The 19880-nt window shown below is 33.3% G+C and overlaps 1 protein-coding gene across 12 annotated transcripts in view; it reads right to left on the minus strand.

Moving 5' to 3' along the window:
- GPC5 (glypican 5) overlaps positions 1-19880 on the minus strand; it is a 609707-nt gene that overhangs the window by 259897 nt on the left and 329930 nt on the right. The window contains exon 8 of one of the 12 annotated variants that reach the window (XM_077173564.1): positions 5839-6066. The exons of 10 other annotated variants lie outside the window; for them this stretch is intronic. In XM_077173564.1, the coding sequence (XP_077029679.1) occupies positions 6011-6066 (56 nt within the window). In that variant the 3' untranslated portion in view covers positions 5839-6010. Of the gene's footprint in view, positions 1-5838; positions 6067-18812; positions 18851-19880 lie in introns of those variants that run through there. One more of the 12 variants, XM_077173567.1, reaches the window with a different exon arrangement.

The raw sequence follows: 19880 nt of genomic DNA on the forward strand, positions 1-19880 counted from the left end.
GTCACAGGTGGATGGAAATATGCACCAAGATTTTTGAAGCATTTAGTCTCAGCAGCCTCTTTTCCAGCTTTTCCTTATTTAGGTTCTGTTTTCCAATCTTCAAGTCCTAGTACATCTCACTAATTTAACTGTTAAGTGCAAAAAGATTTTGTGCCATGAAAATAAATTATTAGTTCAACTTGCATATCATATCTGTTTTATTAATAGGTGAGTGGTTATTAGAAGATACATACTGATCATTTATTCAGGAACATATAAATGTATATGAATCATGAAGAAAGGAAGGGAAATTGTTCCCATTTCCACATTTTCAATATAAATAATATTTTATCAGATTTTATAAATCAAAGCTGCTCCGTGTTTTATTTCCTCTCAAGTGTTCATATTTTCCTTGAATTAAGTTTTTATTTATATATGAACCTCATAGTAAGTTTTGCTATCTTACAAAAATAAGTGTTGCCATATGCTTTCATAAACAGAACTTTTATTTGCTCTTATTAGCTTGCTGCATCAACACAGAGCAGATTATTTTTGAAAGATGCAGTTTCATACTGCCAAAGATCCAGGAAAGAATGCACCATTTTAAAACTGAAGTCCATTTCATGAGGAGCTATTCTTTGAAAGAAGTTTGATTATATAGTGCCAACTGCAATGTCACGACTACAATCTAGAAAAGGCTAGGGTTCCATCCTGCTTTTTTAATATTTTTTTTCAAACAGCAGTATAACTGGAAAAACATGAAATCATTATAGTAATAAGCATATTGGAAATTATAGTAACAAACATACTGAACTACCCTCTCTTTACCTGTTTCTTTTTCTGTTGTTCTAAACTTTTATTTGCAATGTTTTAAATACTGATTTGAAGTTCTTTATACACTAGAAGTTATATAAAGTTTTTCAACACAGCATCAAAATAGATACAAGGATATGCATTTGAAATGGGTATTTCTAACAACTAGATTAGATTTTCAATGATCCAGCTGACATTAATCTGTTCAGAATGCAACAATTCATAAAAAAACCCCGAGCTTCCATTCTGTCTGGATTCATAAATATTCTAATCTCATTCTCACAGGTAAATAGTGATAAACTGTTAATGTCATTTAGCATTCTGAACTGATAATTTCAATTTATTTTCCATTATACTGGGCAATATTTTCTTCATTATTTTTGTTTCTTTGCACAGTATCATTTTGGTTAATAACAGCAAGGTAATTCAAACTTGAATGAGGAAGGTAAGATACATCTTATTATCATTCCTCATAATACCTTATTGTTGACATAAATTTCTATGTTGCTTAAAAAATCATTGAAATGCTATTCTATTCTTTTTTTTTAAGTAGTCATAAAATTAGAGTGCAGGAATTAGAATGCTGAAAGATCAGGGGTAATTATATTTGTTATGCTGGCTGCATTGGTACAGAAGCTCCATGAAAAATCACAAGCGGTTAGTTTTAAAGATTTTCAATGCATGTGAAATAAATGGAAGCAAGACAATTTGACAGATTATTCCGTAAAACATTCTCACAGAAAAGGAATCTTCACATCATACCATTATCATGGTGAATAAACTGTACACCACACACTGAAAATTTTAGTGTTGCCATTTAATGAAAAGATAAGAATTAGTGTACCAAATCTTCTTTAATTAAGATAAATTAATTTAGAAATCAATTATGAAAATAATGTAATAAACTTGAAATGTAGTGGAAAATAGATTCTTCTAACCAGAGATTTTATAAATTAGCATTTTCTGAACATTTAACAAAAGAGGGTTTAGGGAGTTTTAAAATTTATATGCAATACTAAACAAAATGCTGATCTTAGTTTGAGAAAAACTATTTTTTGACTACTGAAATTAAGTGTTAGGCATTAGACAATGTTCAAAGTTAGTGAATAATTCAAAATTTCTGTGTGGAAAAATATCTATTTTTATTGAGCCTCTAGAAGTAATATCAAGATCATTTCGGTATATCATAAATTAGTGCTAATAACAAACAGTACGTTATTGGCACATTTTGACTTTACAAAGCTAGGAAATCAGAATTCTTTAGCTGTGCACCAGGTGCCCCCAGTGGTAATTTGAATAACTGCCCCTTACTCTCCTCTGCTGAGCTGGGTGCAGTACCCTGTGTTCACCTGGAAAAGCTGTGTGATTGCATAGAAGAAAAAATTATATGAATGGTTGTAATTTCAGAGAAGTCAGTTTCCCACTCTTGATTTCTGCACAGCTGCACAAGTGCCCATGCCAGAACAGAAGTGATGCAGGAGCAGGAAGAGGTAGCTGGGGTGAAACAGAGACTCACAGAATGTAAGAGACATCAAAAAAAAAGTCAATGATGTGTTACAACTGAAATCACATGGAAGCCTTATTAACACTGCAATAAATTCGAGTTGTTAATTTAGATATCTGAGTGAAATACACAAAGACATTAGTGACAGCATTCTTGCCCTTTTCTTCCCAGAGCATATATTTTATGTTTGTAAATAAGGTGAAAGCCAAGAAACTACAGAATTCTCACCATTTGTACAAACTAAGAATTCTATTTTAAGAAGCACTCCAGAGAAATTAAAGGAATGTTGTCAGGTATATCTACCAGCAGGACTTAAAGAAAAAAAGTTTCTTTTCTTTTTTAATACCATTTTTAGCAGTGATGCCTTTTTTCCTCTGCTATTCAGCCTAACAGTGAACCTTATTTTCCCATCTCTCTCTAGAAAGCAGTAAATAAGAATGCAGTAACTTTTTTAACAGTTTACTGCAATGTTTCTTGGGACACTAACCATGAACCTTGTAGTTAGACCCTGTCCTCATAGTTCTAGTATGAAAGTTTTCTGTGTTTTGCATGGAGATTCTCTATTACAGAGATGCCATTTTCTCCATGATGTTTTGAGCTTCTTCTAAAGTGCAAACAGTTAAATTGCCAACATTTTTCCCTAGTCCCTGTACTACTAGAAAATGGTTCCTGTATGTCAAGCACTGCCAAAGACATCATTTAGGAATTCAATTTGTATTTCCAATCAAGCAATAGAAACTATGCCTTTTAAACTAGAAACTCAAAGGGAGAGCAGCAAGGTATAAAAGGAACAACGTGGTCTTTCCAAATGCCATAGGTCACAGTTAGTTAGTATCCAGATTTTGGGAAGGTAGAGATCATTTAAATCTCAGGTCAGAAAAAAAGAACCTGAGGACAAACTGACTTTTTTCTGACCATCTTTCTTTGGTTTCTAGGATAGTCCTTTGGTTCAGATACTTAGATGGCAGATGTAATATTGTTGTTATATATGTGAAAGCAACGTGGTCTATAGGACAAGAAGACTTAAATTGCACACAGGAAATGTTTACTATTTTCCTGAAGGACCAAGTGTTAAGAAATTGTCCTGAAATTCAACATTATAAAAGCTTGTGGTACAGGGTAGTAAGTTCCTACCTTATGAGCATTTCCACAGGATCCTAGTACATTCAAGCACACAGGACAAAAATTAAGGTCCACCTCTATTTGTTCCTAACTTCCATGTGTTTGACTTTGAAAATCTCAATTAAATTATTTTAATTTGTTTCTGAATACAATGCAGTATAAAGGATATAACTGGATCAGGAAGGAGGTAATAACTACAATGAAACATGTTTGCTTCTGGGCACTCTTTGCATGTAAAAATGGAAATAGTTTAATTTAATTTTCTTTTCATTATGGCATGAGGGACAGTTTACCCTATTACTGAAAGAATCCCACTATTAATGAACAATTCAATTGATGAAGTAATCATGCAAGCATTATTTTTTTTTACATATCTTATATTTCTAATATACAAATAATGATTATTTATTTATCTTATTTAGCTCTTCCCAATAACACTTAGAAGCTTTACTCATCTCCCCTTTACTTCAAATAAAACATGATTTTCTCATGTATCCTCAGCAGAGAGAGTCAGAAAATTCCCAATCCATGTGAAATCTGAAATTGAATAAACAACAGCAGTGACTGGCCTAGTCCTCTGACAGGAATTGGAATATTCACATGACTTCTGATAGATGCTGATCCAGCATTAAGTGAAATAAAGTCTTCATTAGACTCACATGTTCAGCATGTTGACCTCCGTTTGCTCCTTCAAGTGTGAGTCCAAGACTGGCTCTCACAGACACTCCAGACAAAACAAATTCTGCACTAGTATTAGGATGGACCCCATTTTACCATGGATATTTGAAGAAGGAACTTTCTGTCCTCACCAAGCAAGACAGTGCCAATGTCTGCTCACGTATCGGCTTCTACAAATCTGAAACTGCTATGCTGGAAACACAGTAGGTCAGAAGCCAGTCGGTTTTGTATCAGCCACATCTAAAGTAATTCAAAATTAACAAAATAGATCTAATTGATTTTTATCTACCTACAATTCTGTCTTTCTTACACCCTTAGGTCATTCATTATTGCTTGTAACAAAACTACACTCCAGAGGTAAGTTTTGATTGAACTAAGTCTGGATGACAGCAGTCAAGCAGGTTATTTTCTGGGCCCAAGATAAGTCATCCAGAAACACTTTTTTTCCCTTTTTATTTAATCTAGTTTTATCAACAGACAAATGGGTTAATTTTATGTCTCCCTGTGTTTCGGGGTAGGCTGCAAGATCCAACTGAATTCTGGATTTCCTGGGACAGAAAGTAGGACTAGGAAATAATCAATCTATGGCCAATGCCAGTTACTCCTTTAAAATATGGGCCACAAGTAATTAATATTTTAAAACCATGTATAATTAAATAAATTTCCTCAAAAGAAGACACATTATTTAATTTAAATTGATTTGATTTAATTAAATGAAAAGCTATTTTGAAGGCCCTATGGCTGAAAAATTATGAAATGGAAAAATACAGTTCATAATAATGAAAAAGAAAGGTAAAGCCAGCATTTCTGTGCTTTAGCACTCTTTCAGAATAAAAGCACAGGACCACTTTTAACTAGTTCTGCAGCTAAAAGGTCTTGCCAAGCTTTCTTAATTTTGTGGAAGGAGAAGGCCAGATTCCAAGCTCCGCTCTAGTAATTTATCACAGGTAGCTATACTGTTTTCCATGGTTATTTTTAACCTTCTAACTTGCTGTCCTTCCAATCTTTCTTTTCATTCTGATGCTTTGTCTTCCACTAATGACTTCAGTTGTTATTTGTGTGAGGAAATAATGCAGTATTTGATTCATGGCTAATAAGGCTTTGAGAAGAAAGCCTCTGAAAGGAGAGATTATGTTTTGATGGACTAGATATTCAAGTAAAATTAAAATGAAATAGCTGTTGAAAATGCAAATACCTATTGTTTCCAAGCAAATTTTCTATTTTAGAAAACTCAGAATCTCTAATCTGTATTTAAGATGGACAGAGATATTAAGTTCATCTGAGAAAATATCTTATATATTGGAGTAGTGCAGAACAGGAATGCTTATATAGGTGAAGTGTAATTCTGCCCACACGTCCCCTACAGGGGAATACCTCATATTTATCTGTCCCTACAGGGACAGATAAATATGAGGCATCATCCACCAGGTGTTCTTGAAGGAAATCACTGTAGCAATTTAAAAGTAATTACACACTATATTCAGGAAAACTATGAGCAAGGACTCAAGCCTGAAAGAAGAAAGTAGATTGTCTGGGTTTTGGAACCAAAATGTCAACAGAATTAATTGAGTATTTAACACATTTGTTTCTTCCAGAAACCCCCCTGGTGAAATAGGATCATGACTTGAGGATATCTTCTTCTCTGTACATTATAGGTAAATATACTGATGTTCCAAAGCTAGAAATTCTACAAAGCAGAATTTTGTCAATGAGGTTTATTTGGCTTTGAAAAGGAATACAATAAACAGATCCTCTAAAGAATCCTGAATGAGTATCTTCATTTCAGTAGTATGGGTAAAAAATGAAAAATGCCCATGCAACATTTATAAAATGGGAGACTGTATCTTGCTTGCCTTGTCAAATGAAATAAGATCAGCATTTAATGACTAGTAAAAGTGAGAAATGCAAATATAATTATCTTATCTTGTCTCCTGTTCTGGTCTCCTGCTTCAAAGCCAACAAGTATTCCCCTAGAAAAGAAATTGTAAATATTTCTACTCAAGTTGCACCATGCTCTGTGTGGAGAATTACCATTGCACTTACACACATATTAACAGTACACCAGGAAAATTATGCTAATGTGTTGAAATTTACTGCTTAGGGACTCAATAGGTTTTTTAATAGGTTTAGTATTTTAAATAGGTCAGATCTGAATGGGTTGACAGTCACAGAATTTGCTGATAATCAGCACACAAACTGCTTCAAATTGTGGAAATTCTTCACAGACATGTTTAATGGAACAATAAGTGGGAAAAATTCCCCTTATTTTTTCTCAATTTTGGAAATGACTGAGGTAGTTCTTTTTCCTTCAGATTTCCACACACAGAAGAAGAAACCTTAACCAGAGAAGTATAATGTTTGACCAATCAATAAGCAGGGAAGAGCAGTGATTTGTAAGAGAAATTACATCACCTTGATTACCTATGACTTGCAAAAGTGAAAACTATGAAGATTTGTAAATAATCAAAGTGAATAACCTGTCTTCCTCCTCTTCCCACAACACATTTTGAATTAAGAGTACACATTAGAAGTAAAATTATTTTAGAAAGTTAAAAATAGCAATCATAACTTGTTTGTATAGGACATATCTTTCATTTTGACTAGCACCTTCCTTTACAAATCCCTAAAATTATTTCCATGGGATTATGGTGGATTAAATGACTGTTCAGGGTAAAACTGGCAGAATTAGGTCCTAGGAGATTTCCTGTGCTATGCTATGATCCCAGAAGAGAAGGAGTAGGAATTACACTACTAAAATTATTAAAGCCAAATGGGATTTATTATTTAATATACCCTTTGAGAAACATTTCTGCATTAACAGGAGGACAGACAGGATGACATGGAGTTCCATATTTTACTTGAGTCTCATTTGTCACTATCAACTTGGTCTTTGACAAAGGTATTGCTACTTAACTTTATTTTTAAATCTGAGAAAAAAAATTATATTCCCTGAATATGTTAAAATTATCAGCTCATAAAATAAACCTTTTACAGAAGGGTTGGGGTTTTTTCATTGCGCGTTTTTATTTGGAGTTTTTGGTTCTTTTTGGTTTTAGGATGAAGAGAGAGACAGGAGAATACAAAACTATGGCCTATGGGATGGGAAAAAGTGGGAATTGAGAAATTATATTGTGATTTATTTCATGAAAAGAAAATACAACTTCTCATTGTACACTGAAAAGAAGACATTTGAGACACTGCAAAAATGAATTTGCTTAATACAATGCGTCAATTGAGAAACAGCAAATGCAATACTTGATACCCCATCCACTGTAAATATTATCCTTTTATCTTATCTGCTTCAGCTGTACATTTTCTTACCAAAATGTTGCAGTATTCAAAAACTATTCAAAATGTTTTCTGTGAGATTTTTTTAGGAGAACAAATGAAGCATAGTAAGTGTGCATCAAAAGGACTCAGGAGATCTTTGAAACTATAAATAATCTACAAAACTCTGTCATTCATTCTGAGTTCATTAATATAATTAAAAGACAGAGAAAGACACAACTTGCAACTTTAGATATCTGCCAATGGCAAGAATCTAAGGGTCCTAAAGTTCTAAATTGTATTTTAACATACTAATATGTCAGTAATAAAATTAAAATCCTGGCAAAGGGAAGGATGAGTAAAGGCAAAAGATATCCTTTGAGAAATTATGTAAATTTGTGGAGAAACATCAATTTTAAATCTTGAGAGAAGATGGCTAAGCGGATTCTATTGTATCTTCTTGTATGTATACTCTTCTTCATTTCTATGTTTCTGGGTTACTTTGATAATTATTGACTCTACACTGAAATACATTGAGAGAAACAGTAAGGATTTCTTTGTATCAGTCCTGTGATTGATCATATGTGTCAAAACAAGCTCAAATCATCTCACAGCAAGAATGTCTCCCAGACCCAATGATTTCAGGAATAAATATAGGGAAACACATAAAGGAGATTAGTTCTGATTTTACTTTCAAGACTGATTAACAGGGTATCGGTATCCAAATGAACCAATCATAGTTCATTTCTCTAATTTTCTTTCCTTCCCTAACTCAAACACCTTACTGAGCACACAGTTCCTTCCAGAACTGTTCTGACACTGTTCTCACTTTACTTTCCTCTCTAATTTTAGTTTAATTTAGAATAACTATTTTGGATCAGGACAAATCAATAAACATAATAATGTGCCTTAAGTTATTCAAGTTACCATCTCTAAGTTTTTTTCTCATGTCCCATAAAAGCAAGAACCACAGACATACCATGTTATGGTATTCTTACCAAGCAAGCAGATGTAAAGAATTCAAAGAATTCTCATTATATAGAATAAATATTTACTTATGGTCATACCATACAAGAAGGTTAACAATTAGAATAAATAATTATCAGGAAAAAATAAAAGGAAGGTCATAGTTTAAACAAAGGTATTGCTGCAGTTTATGAGACATTTAGTTCATATTCTTGGCCCACAGTCCTCTCTCTGCCACCTTTAAAAATACCTTAGGAAGTCCTTTAAAGTATTTTCATTGTGAATAAGATAACTATTAAATTGTTCATGCTGCTGTAGTTAACACTGCATCAGCAGTTTTACTGTAGCCCTTGGTTTCACAGGTTCATAACTCTACAGTAAACATGTTCTTCAGTCTGAAGCTCAGCATAGAAAAGAGAAATCACAGAAAAGTAATTCAACTATCAAGAATCAGTGTCAAATTTTGAAAGAAAAGGAGTTTAGGTAAGTATGGTAATCTAAAAATTATTTTATGCTTTGGAAACTAATAAATAATAAACGTAAAGATTCAGTGTGCCTTTTTATGGTTGTTCTCATTTCAAATGACAATAGATTCATCATGAAAGACTGATGTTATTTCAAAATTCTCAGAAGCATTTTAATTTATCCATATTCTTCTAAACATGTTCACAACTCTGTGTCAGCAAACCTGCAGTGACTTTTAGTCTTTAAAAACATGTCCATGTGTACAAAGGGTATTTTTTCAAGGTTAAACATTAGAGCTTTAAGTCCTTTCATATCAACCATTTTTAAAAAGGGTATTACTGTTATTATTCTACTTATTATTAATTATATCATAATAAAAGGCAGAGATAAAGATGTAATGCTTTACAGAAGGAATAATAGTTTTTCAGAATTAATACTATTGTTTTGCCTTATTGATCCTCACAGAGCTGCTAAAGCTTCATCTTATATGGCAGAATAACTGTACCATATACCATAACACAGATGAGAACTCAATATAAACAAAGTAAATAATCACCTTAAAAGGAGTTAAATATAGCCTGAAATACACAGTGAGTCCAAGGAGTGGATGTGGAGTGAGTCCAACTTCACTAGAAGGCTTACATTGAGCAGAATGGAAGATAAAGGGTCTGATCCTATTTTGTACTCTCCTAAATCTACAATTTAGATCCTATTTTGTACTCTCCTAAGGGACCACCTCTTCTGTTGAAAAGAGCACAATTTGCCAAAGAAAAATGTCCAGTAACTCTCTGTTGTGAACACTTGCATCCAGTATTTTCTTTCAAAGTGAGGCACTGATGTGCTCCTGTTAATATGAAAGTTCAGTGAGTCTGTGGCTTTTATTTATACATATGCTGCCACAGACCTGTGCCTGCTGCAGGATCTCCTATCAATTCCAAGGTGTTTTTCCCACAGCTGTAAGTCCCATATTCTGTAAGGAGGACACTGATTTCTATTGGGGTGTCATATCACCACAGTCATTGCATTCTCAATGAGATTTACATTGCACTGTCCCCCAAAAAATATGGGGCTTCACAATTAAAAACTGGCTTCTTTCAGTTTATTTATTTATTGTATAAGAGCAAAGAATATTGCAAGCACCTCACAAATATTGAAGAGGGGGCATTGTTTAGAGTAATTATTATTTTCAGGCTATTTTATAGGTTTGCATTTGAATTACTGCATTAAAATCACTGTAAAAAAAATCACCCAGAAGAAAGGTCACAAGACTCAATTTCTGCTATGAATAAAGCCAAAAAAAAAAAAAAAGGTTGCAAAATACAAAGTTAAAAAGGACACTAGCAGGATAAAACTCATATTTTTTACTGGATGTCATTTCCTCAGCTAATAATAACATTAGATTTATAAGACTGAGAGAGGAAAAGGTAATTTAATTTTCACCATTTGTGTTGTATATTGCCAAAGGTCAGTCTCTTCACAGCACAGTATCTACCTGCATCTGATATTATGTAAATCAATTCACAAACAATTCCAGAAAAAGAAAATAGCATTAAAAAATAATCTAATGACACAATTTATAAGGGATAGGAGAGATGCCGCTTTGTAAAGTATTGAGCCTTGGAGTGATACAAAGCGGCCAGACTGAATACAGGGCACATCTCCACAAGGAACCAGCAGTGCTTTGTGTTTGGTATTAACCAAATAAGAGAAATTGGCAAATTTTTCATCTCTGCAGAGTTTCTGCAGCAAAAGAACTACTCCAGCAAAAGAACTCTTCCATTTTCTCACAGCAGCTGGAGGTCTTCAGACAGTTAAGAAATCCTAGATTAATGATCATTACTTCACCCTAAATTATCTTCTCTGATTACAACAAAAGCATTTGGGGCTAAAAGAAATCTTATTCCTGTCTGACTACTTATCATTATTAGTGTTACAGTTTGTAGATGATAGTAACTAAATGCAAATAAAATAGTTCACTTGCTGTTCAGTGCTTAAACAGGAACCCTGAAAAGAGCCAACAAAATCTATTATAGCAACCCTCTGATCTGTACTGTGCCTCAGATCATTGTTCAGAAGTGTCAGGGCACTCTCACGTTAAATATTCCCTTCTCTGCTGAAGAGGTACAGAAGTCAATACAAGTAGTAGGAAAGATGACAGCACAAGAAGACATTTATGAGAGCTCTTGGCAGCAGGTGCACTTGGCTACAAACTGGAAAGGATGAACGTAGAGAGACCAGTGCTGCTGGAGCGCAGCAAGAGTACGTAAGCAAGGCACAAGCACATTAAAGTGGTTCACAATATCACTGCAAAGCATAGCTGGATCAAGACAGAATGAGAGGCACCAGAACAGTACTAATCCTAAAAGAGAAGAAGATAATGCACTGCACTAAAGAGACAACAAACTAAAAGTCTGGTGCTCCAAATTGTTTCTTTGAGTTGCTACAGAGCACTAGTGCTTCTAGGAGTAATGGCATCAACTATAGGCTGCTACTGGAAAGAATGGCTATTTCAATCCACTTATATTAGAATAATAGAATATCTTGAGTTGGAAAGGAATCAAAAGGGTCATTGAAGTCCAGCTCCTGGCCCAGAGCAGAACAGCCCCAAGAACCACACCAAGTGCTTGAGAGCATTGTCCATATTCTTCTTCTGCTCTGTCAGGATGCTGCTGTGACCACTGCCCTGGGGGGCCTGTTCCAGTGCCCAACCACCCTCTGGGTGGAGAACATTTCTTGGTATCCAACCTAAACCTCCCCTGACACAACTTCAGGCCATTCCCTCAGTCCTGTCACTGGTCACCAGAAAGAAGACACTAGTGCCTACGTCAGCATCTCACTTTAAAACAGAATACTTGAGCAAGTGCCAAGACTTAGACTTAGAAAAATATTTGGTTTATGAAAGAGTGAGTAGCACCTATTCAGAAAGAGACAATGTAGCAAACCTTTGCAAATGCAATAAAAATAAAGCTTCTGTCCAAAAGACCCATTCCGATTCCAAACAGTGTCCAATTGCTGGTTACAGAGCAAAGGCTAAAGAAATCTGACTAAAATTTAAGTGATAGGAAGCTTTTTAGTCTCCTAATCTCATAGCATTGCCTGACATTTTGCTCTTAAATAGATATTTTAATAGGAAAGCAATTTTAAAAATGAAAAATTACATATTGCTGCTTTGCAAAACTTAATGCAAACATTTTTGAGACACTAAATTCATCATGTCTATGTAAGTAGAAAAAAGATTTCACCAGAGGCTAAGGTTAGTATTCAACAAAAACTTAGTTAAAAACCACATGGCAGTAAATTAAATACTGTGGAAAAATAAGCACATTTTAAGACTTTATTTCTTTCATAGTTAATTAATTCATGTTATTCATAGAAGGCATGTTTCTTTCCACAGCCCCTATTGGGCATCCTGACTCTTAAGATGAGACAGCTGTTTTCTTTAAGGGACCATTTTAGACAGTTAAAAGTCCGCAGATAATTGACTGGCCAAATCTGTAGGAGTCCCTTAGAGGTTGTAAAACATTCTTCTACATTTGTAATATTAATACCTAGTTTATCCTTGAAAAGCAGCAAAAAACATTTCCTGCTTAAGTTAGAAACCTCTTTTGTAATCAATTATGTGAGTACTTTAAGTTCTGAGCAAGGAGTGGCATTGTCCAGGATAAAAAATGGAACATAGGGGATTAGATTTATTTGGTTCTTGTAATAATTGCTCTTACTGGAACAGACAGAAAACATACATGTTTATACTGCGAGACTAGAAATGAAAAACTATACCAAAAGTATGAAGAAAATTACATGGAGCCATTATTATACTACATTAAACAGTCTTGAGATATTAATAATTTTCCATCTCTTTACTTCTATTCTTAGAATTTCCCTCATAAATGTACTTGAGATTCAGCTCTCCAGTGTTGCTAAGAAAATTTACATAAACACTGAGTTCTCAAAGGACATCTAAGATGTTAATAATGAAAACTTGGCCAATATCCCCGCTATCAGAGTTTGATAAAGTAAATACAAACATAGTTATTTTTTAAAAAAGGAAGATTGAAATTGTATATGCATAATTATGTAATGCACAGCATGCAAGTTATTATAGTCAGTATTTTTTAAATATGCAAATTTCCTTTGGTAGAAAAGCATAGGTTATTATTATCTGTCATTACTGAACCAGTAGACTGCTTTAGAAGAAGTTCGTTTCCACCAGTATCAACTTCTTTGACAAACCAACCAAAAACAATAAGCAAAAAGTTGTTATATGTTCTGTTACATATCGCTAGCCTCATCACATATTTGGAAGTTCAAATCTCCCAATTCTTTTCTAAAAATGCATTTCTATTTGTTTATCAGTTGAACACAGCCCTTTTGCAAGTTAAGGTTTTCTTAATACCTTTGGTCCATCAGAAATTCAAATATATTATTTCCAGTGTTTTCCATTTTTTTAATATACAGTACACGTAAAAGTTTTTAGAAAGAAATTTGATTCCTTATTTGAAAATTAAATCATATGTAGGCACATAATTATTTCTGAGGATGTAGTCTATAAGAATCCCAGTTTCCATGAAGAAAACCACAAACTTGGGCATTTAGAAATCAAGATGACTTTGTCTAAAATGCCTGATATTTTTTGAAAATCAGGTCTATACATGTAGCCAAATGTTAACAGAAATATATTTAGACATCCTTCAATTTTCTGAGTGATCTAGAGTGTCTCTCTTGTCATCATAAAAAAATAACTACCTATGGGGAAAAAAATAATCCAGCTTTTATTAATGCCATAGTTTTTGATCAAGAAAAAATTATTTGTAATTATCCAATTTTCCTGATAGAATAAAAGTTAATCTAGAGTACTCTAGATTTAGGAAATGACCTTTAAATTGAGACAAATCCCATTTTATATCACTTATATTCATTTATAAGGGATAGGAGAGATGCAGCTTTGTAAAGTTTGTTTGAATAAGAAAAGAATTTTTAAAAAATCTGTATTTCTCCCATATTTTGTTTTATACTTGAACTGAAAATTGGTTATACATAACCTGGCTAATAATAAAATTTGGGCTCTGCATTTCACTTATATATCTGAGAAAAGGATTAATAAAAATGTTGATGAGTGTAGAAAAATCAATTTTCTCTGACCATAAAAACTTAGGACCCTTATTGTATGATGCATTGCAAATTTGAGCATTGTTTTTACAGCACAGGAAAAAGATCTTTCTCTATATTTTAGGAATTCATGAGGGCATAATAGCTTACAGTGGCTACACAGAGTTAAATTCTAGATTGATATCACACATGGCTTATTTATTTAGTAAGCCAAATAAAAGCTGCAAGAAAATTATGTTTTCCCTATTATAGCCAAATAGAATAACATTAGGTATGAGCTTAAGTCACTCTTTAATAAGAACTCATGTTCATTATTAAAACAAATTTTAAAAAAAGCGATAATGTGTTAATGACAAGTGGTCATGTAAAACATGTCAGAATTTTTCTTGGGGGGCAAATCACACACAAGTTACATTGAAGAATAAAAAAAAATAATGAAAATGTCATTGGAATGGGTTTTAGATATTCTGTAGCACTTACTACTGGTGTGTATAGGTGTAATCATCTTACAGTGTATATGTGGTGAGCTGACCTCAGCAACAGCCAAACCCCTCCCCAGATTCTCACTCGCTCTCCCACAGGACAGAGAGGAAATAGAAGGAAAGCAAGAAGGCTCAGGGTTCAAGGCAATTACAATATATGAAACTGGTTTCTTTAAAGATGTCTTTACAAGTCTATCTGACTATCTAGTCAGAAAAATGACTTTTTCTTCTTTTAACTTCTAGGCAGCCCACTCATTATCAGCAGAAATGACAGCAATTAAAAACTGGGAAAAACACCACCAAGACTATTATAATACAGTGACAAATACTGAACTACTCAAGAGTCAGAAAACTGCTCTAGGAAGGATTTGTTTTTATTTAATTCAGAAATACTTCTTTCACAGAAGTAGATTTTCAAATATATTTACATTATTTTGGTTTCTTTGCAAGTTAATAGCACTTAAAAACCTTTGTAAATATAATAAAAAATGTAACCAGTTTGTTGAAAGACAAGGATTTAGAAAAGAATCCTGACAGAGATTAAGCTGCAAATAGAAAATTCTCTGTAATAGAATCTGAGACAATTATAGCACCAATGATTGAATAACCCATTCATTTTCCCTTTTAAAGGATCAAAAGAAAGAAAGAAAAGAATTTTACAAGCTGAAAATTTTTAGATATTAAATGTAGCACATTAAATTAAGATCTTCCCTTTCAGCCTGCAAAATGCTTTATAGCAAATGCTCCATCTCATTCATATTTAAATTATATGAGTTCATAGCAACCTTAGAAAAAGTAAGAATTAATTTAGTCTTTTTAATGTTTGCAAAATGCAGGTTATATCAAGGTCCTCAAGTCTACTAAATCTACAGATCAGCATGGATCCAAGTGACAAGAACACTATCTATAGGAAACTTTGCAACTGAAAACACAAAATTCTTTCATTGACTTCAATTTGACATATATTTCTGAGTATGCTATTATACAATCTTTCCTTTTGGTTTAGGACCTGTAGCTAATAGATGTTATGCTAAACTCATTGCAAAATGGAAAAAAATACAAAAAAAATACCATTTCTTAAATAAACTTACATAATTTTTATCTTAATCTTAAAATAAATCATTGAGTAAATGATTTATAAAATAAATAAATCATTGTGTGTCACACGCAATTTCTATAATGTAATCCCCAGCACCTTAAAACAGAAGAAAAAACCTACTAATTAAAAGATAAAAAATATCCCCCGTTTATGGGTTTTTGTTTCTAATAGACAAATACAAAGTATATTTAAATTTCTGTTTATTTGTAGATTTTAATGCACTAATTTATGTATTTTATAACAAGATAATTTAATGATTATTTGATTTTTAAATTTATTCTGATGCAGTTCTTATGTTCAATTAAAAGTTTAAAGAAAAATTAATAAAGATTAAATATATAATACTCCTTAAGTATTGTATAATAGGACTATAAAGTTTGGTTACAATTTTGAAAATTAAGGATGTTTCTTTTCAAATAATGCATTTCATGTCCATATAAATATAAATACATCCTTTCAGAATATCCACGCTTATATGGATGAATGTTTCATTCTAAAAAAATGTTTTTCATACTTCTTGATACAGCCCTTAACATATGTGCTTTTCTCTCTCAAATTTGATACTTTAGAGAAAAGCATATTTGTGGCACTGAGTTAGTTACACTGTTAGTGGAACTGTTACACTGAGATTTAATTCAGGAGTTCAATAACATCATTTGTTTGAAGATCTTTCTATGAGATATGGAGAGGTTTAAAAAGTTCTGTATGGATAGGGCCATGTTAGAATACACAAAAACAAGATAAACTCAGTTACTTACATTTCAGAGATTTCTGTTTCCTTCAAACTGATCTGTCTGATACTCCTTAGGTTTGGTGATGGACAAGATGATTTTACCATCAAAAATATATGCATTCAATCAGAAAATTTTTAAATATTCAAGGTATTAATCCTAAATTCTGGTAAAGGGGAAAAGGCTTATTTACACTCACTTAATATTTATTACCAAATACATTTTGTGGAGGGTCTTCCTATATTTTAACGATGCAGCATATAGGCAGGTACAACAATGCTCTATGTTAACTTTCAGAAATTACAGAAGTAAAATACTGTTACTGAAGTTCACCATATGTGCCTTTAAGATTTATAAAAATAGATAACATTTATCTAATCACATACATTTGAACACAAGGTGTTTTTTAGCAGTGATTCTATTCCTTTAGATGTTAGTTTTGATTAATTACTAAAGGCTTACTTCCTTCCTATGATTCTCCAAACCAACACACTTTAGCAAAATAAAAATGTCAGAATACCAAAGGCACAACAGTCACCATGAACCCAAGATAAAACAAATGGGAACAGATTCAGAAGAAGTCTTTCAATTGGGCTTAAGAATAAGGGCTATTTTTTAAAGAGTAATCTGGAATCTACAGAAAAGGAAGATATAGGAGTAACAACCTGGAAAACAGACAGCTATTCATTAAGGATAAGGCAAAGTAAGACAAGTAATGGAAAATTTTGAAGCATTTGGTGATTTATAGAAGTTTAATGTAGGAAATGTGATTTAATACCAATGGAGTACAGGGTTGCCACTGTTTTACTGTAGTTGAAATAAACAAAAGGGGTAACAAAGAAGTAAGTACATTATTTAATTTCTATTTTGGATGTATTCATGTGTGCATGCAAATTAGTCTCTGAAGAACCAATATTGATATTGGAATTACAGGTGGGATGGTGAGATCCATAAAGTGATTTACTAGAAGAAAAAGCCTGTATTCAGACTGGAATGCTTTTCACAACATTGAAGCACTTGTACAAGTGAGTTGTTGCACATTCTGTGTTACATAAATGGACAGAAAAAGCCCAAACAAATAAAACAGCAAATAAAACAGGAAAGGCTTAGAGGCCAGAAAATGAAAAGTTATTGCTTTCTCAAGAAAAAGCAAGGATTCCTCCTAAAAGGTCAGAATTTCTCTTCTTTGGAACTATTCCTTATTGGTAGTAGATCCACCTGGAAGATTTCTTCTAAACTTATAAAAGATGATGTGCCAGAGGAAGGATGTTTCTGAAATTAGTCCAAGTTCAAAACAATTTATACTGCCTTGTACCTGGGAAGGGCTTACAGCCTACTCTAAAAAATACCTGCTAAGACTCAGATGTGAAGTGATAATATGTCAAGCTCCAAACCCAATTATGGCTTATAAATGTCACTAAAAGAAAAGATGTATGCTGATTTAGTTTTAAAAAAATCCACCGCTTAGTAATTTGACATCTTCTGTTTCTACATTTTCCTTTGTAAACATTTTATTTCAATTATTCACCAAGGAAAGATCAGCTCCTAATTTTGTAGGGAATGAATGTTAACACTTTGGAAGGGAAGATCTGAAAATCTCTACAGATCTTATCAGAAAAGATAAAAATAAATGTAAAATATATTATTCAAGACTGTATTTCTTTAATGATGTATGCCAGACAAAGTCATACCACACTGCATTTGAGAGATTTGGTTGCATTTGGTCTTAGATAGGAAACTCACTGGCAGGAACAATCATTTCTCTGAAATAACTTAGTGTGGCCATAGTACTTTCTCATATCCATTTTTCCTATTCTCATTTCTAATGACCTCATCTGAATGTAGTTTTTTTCTCTAATCACTTTTCTGCTATGCAGGAGTTTAAAAGTATATTGGTATCTTCTCTTTTGATGTTAAACTGAACTTTAGAGAGTAATGTGAAGAGGTGAAGGATAGCAGGTTTAGTATTCCTCAAACTTTTCTATTTTAAGCCCTGCACACATACATTGTGGACAAGTATAATTTTATTTTCAACTGAGAAAACTGCACTAAGCACAATACCATTGAAAAGGTCTCTTTAATGATGACACAGAACAAAGTTACAATCCCTGTATTCATTCCTATCACTCTTCAAGCTTTCAAATTAAAAAAAAAGAAGTATATATATAGTAAAGAGCTGTGGAAAATAAGCTAAGATGTTTGTGGAGTAAATAGACAAAATTTTTTGAAGGCATGTGGTCTAACCCTGGCCAGCAGACACAGCCCCACACAGATCCTAGTTCACCCCTCCCCAGTGGGAGAACAGAGTGAATCAGAAGGGTATAAGTGAGAAAACTCATGGATTAAGATAAAAACAGTTTAATAGAAAGAGTGAAAGCCATCGCAAATGCAAAGCAAAACAAGGAGCTCCTTCATCACTTCCCACGAGCAGGCAGGTGTTCAGCCATCTCCAGGAAAGCAGGATTCCATGCAACGGTGTGAAGACAAACAACATCACTCTGAAAGTCACCCCCACTTCCAGCTTCTTCCCCCCCACTCCTTTCATTGCTCAGCATGGCACCAGAAGGGGGTGGGATATTTGGTCACCTGGTTGCAGCTGTTCCAGCTGTGGCTCCTCAGCCCCCAGGGTGATTGGACACTGTGAAAAGCAGGAACGGCCTTGACACTTGATAGCTAGTACATTGCTGTGTTATTAATGTAGGCTTGGTCACAAATCCAAAACACAGCACCTTATAAAGGACTATGAAGAAAATTGATTCTATCCCAGCCCAAAACAGCACAACAGATAACTTGTTTAATTCTGTGCAGGGGAGAGCTGTTAGAAGAAAATAGGCAGTTCTAGCCTGGCCCTTCAGTAGCATCAGTCATACTGACGTCCTTAGCCAAGCTGGATAAAGGGCATCAGAAGCACAGCTTCTCACACTTCAGATGTGAGACAATTCTTTGACCTTGGTTTGCAGAGAATTAAAAATTCTGGTGTACACACATTGCTCATCCATGGGGAGAGAAAGGAAAAGAAAACATGATCTGACAGACTATACCATGTTTCTTAAGATTATTGTTGGCCCTGTGATGACAACCGTGATACAGGAACCTGAGTAGAAGCTAAAAGCATAATTAGCTTTCCTTTCAATCAGCTAGTAAAAGAGAATAATCTATTATCTATTTTTTTCATCATTTTTCTCTTATGTAGTTACATCAGACAACATATGGCCTTAGCTGATTCACATAATTTTAAAATACAGAAAAGGCCACTCTTGTTTTCAGTCTTTGACTGCCTTCTCTTAAAAAATAAATTCCTGTTCAGTGTGGCTCTAATTCATGTGAAAAAGGCATTGTCTTACTTTTATTATAAGGCATCATGCTGTGTGTTTAACTAAGCTGTACAAAGTAAAAAGGATGTATGTTGTTAGCCAATGTATGCTATTGCATATAACCTGCAAAACCACTACTATAAATAGGACATTAATTTCAGTGTAAAGAATAAAATAATTTCAATACAGTTGATTCAATTAAATCTTTAGTAGTTTATTGATTTTTCTTTTTTTTTACTGGTCCTCATAATTAAAGAATAAGAGTCTGGTAGTTGAAATTCATTTCATGGAGGAATCAATATTTGATATTAAATGTGTTAAAAAATAATTTGATTGCTTTTTGCAAAGGAAAGG

The sequence above is a fragment of the Agelaius phoeniceus genome, chromosome 2, assembly GCF_051311805.1.
Source record: "Agelaius phoeniceus isolate bAgePho1 chromosome 2, bAgePho1.hap1, whole genome shotgun sequence".
In the NCBI taxonomy this organism is placed as follows: domain Eukaryota; kingdom Metazoa; phylum Chordata; class Aves; order Passeriformes; family Icteridae; genus Agelaius; species Agelaius phoeniceus.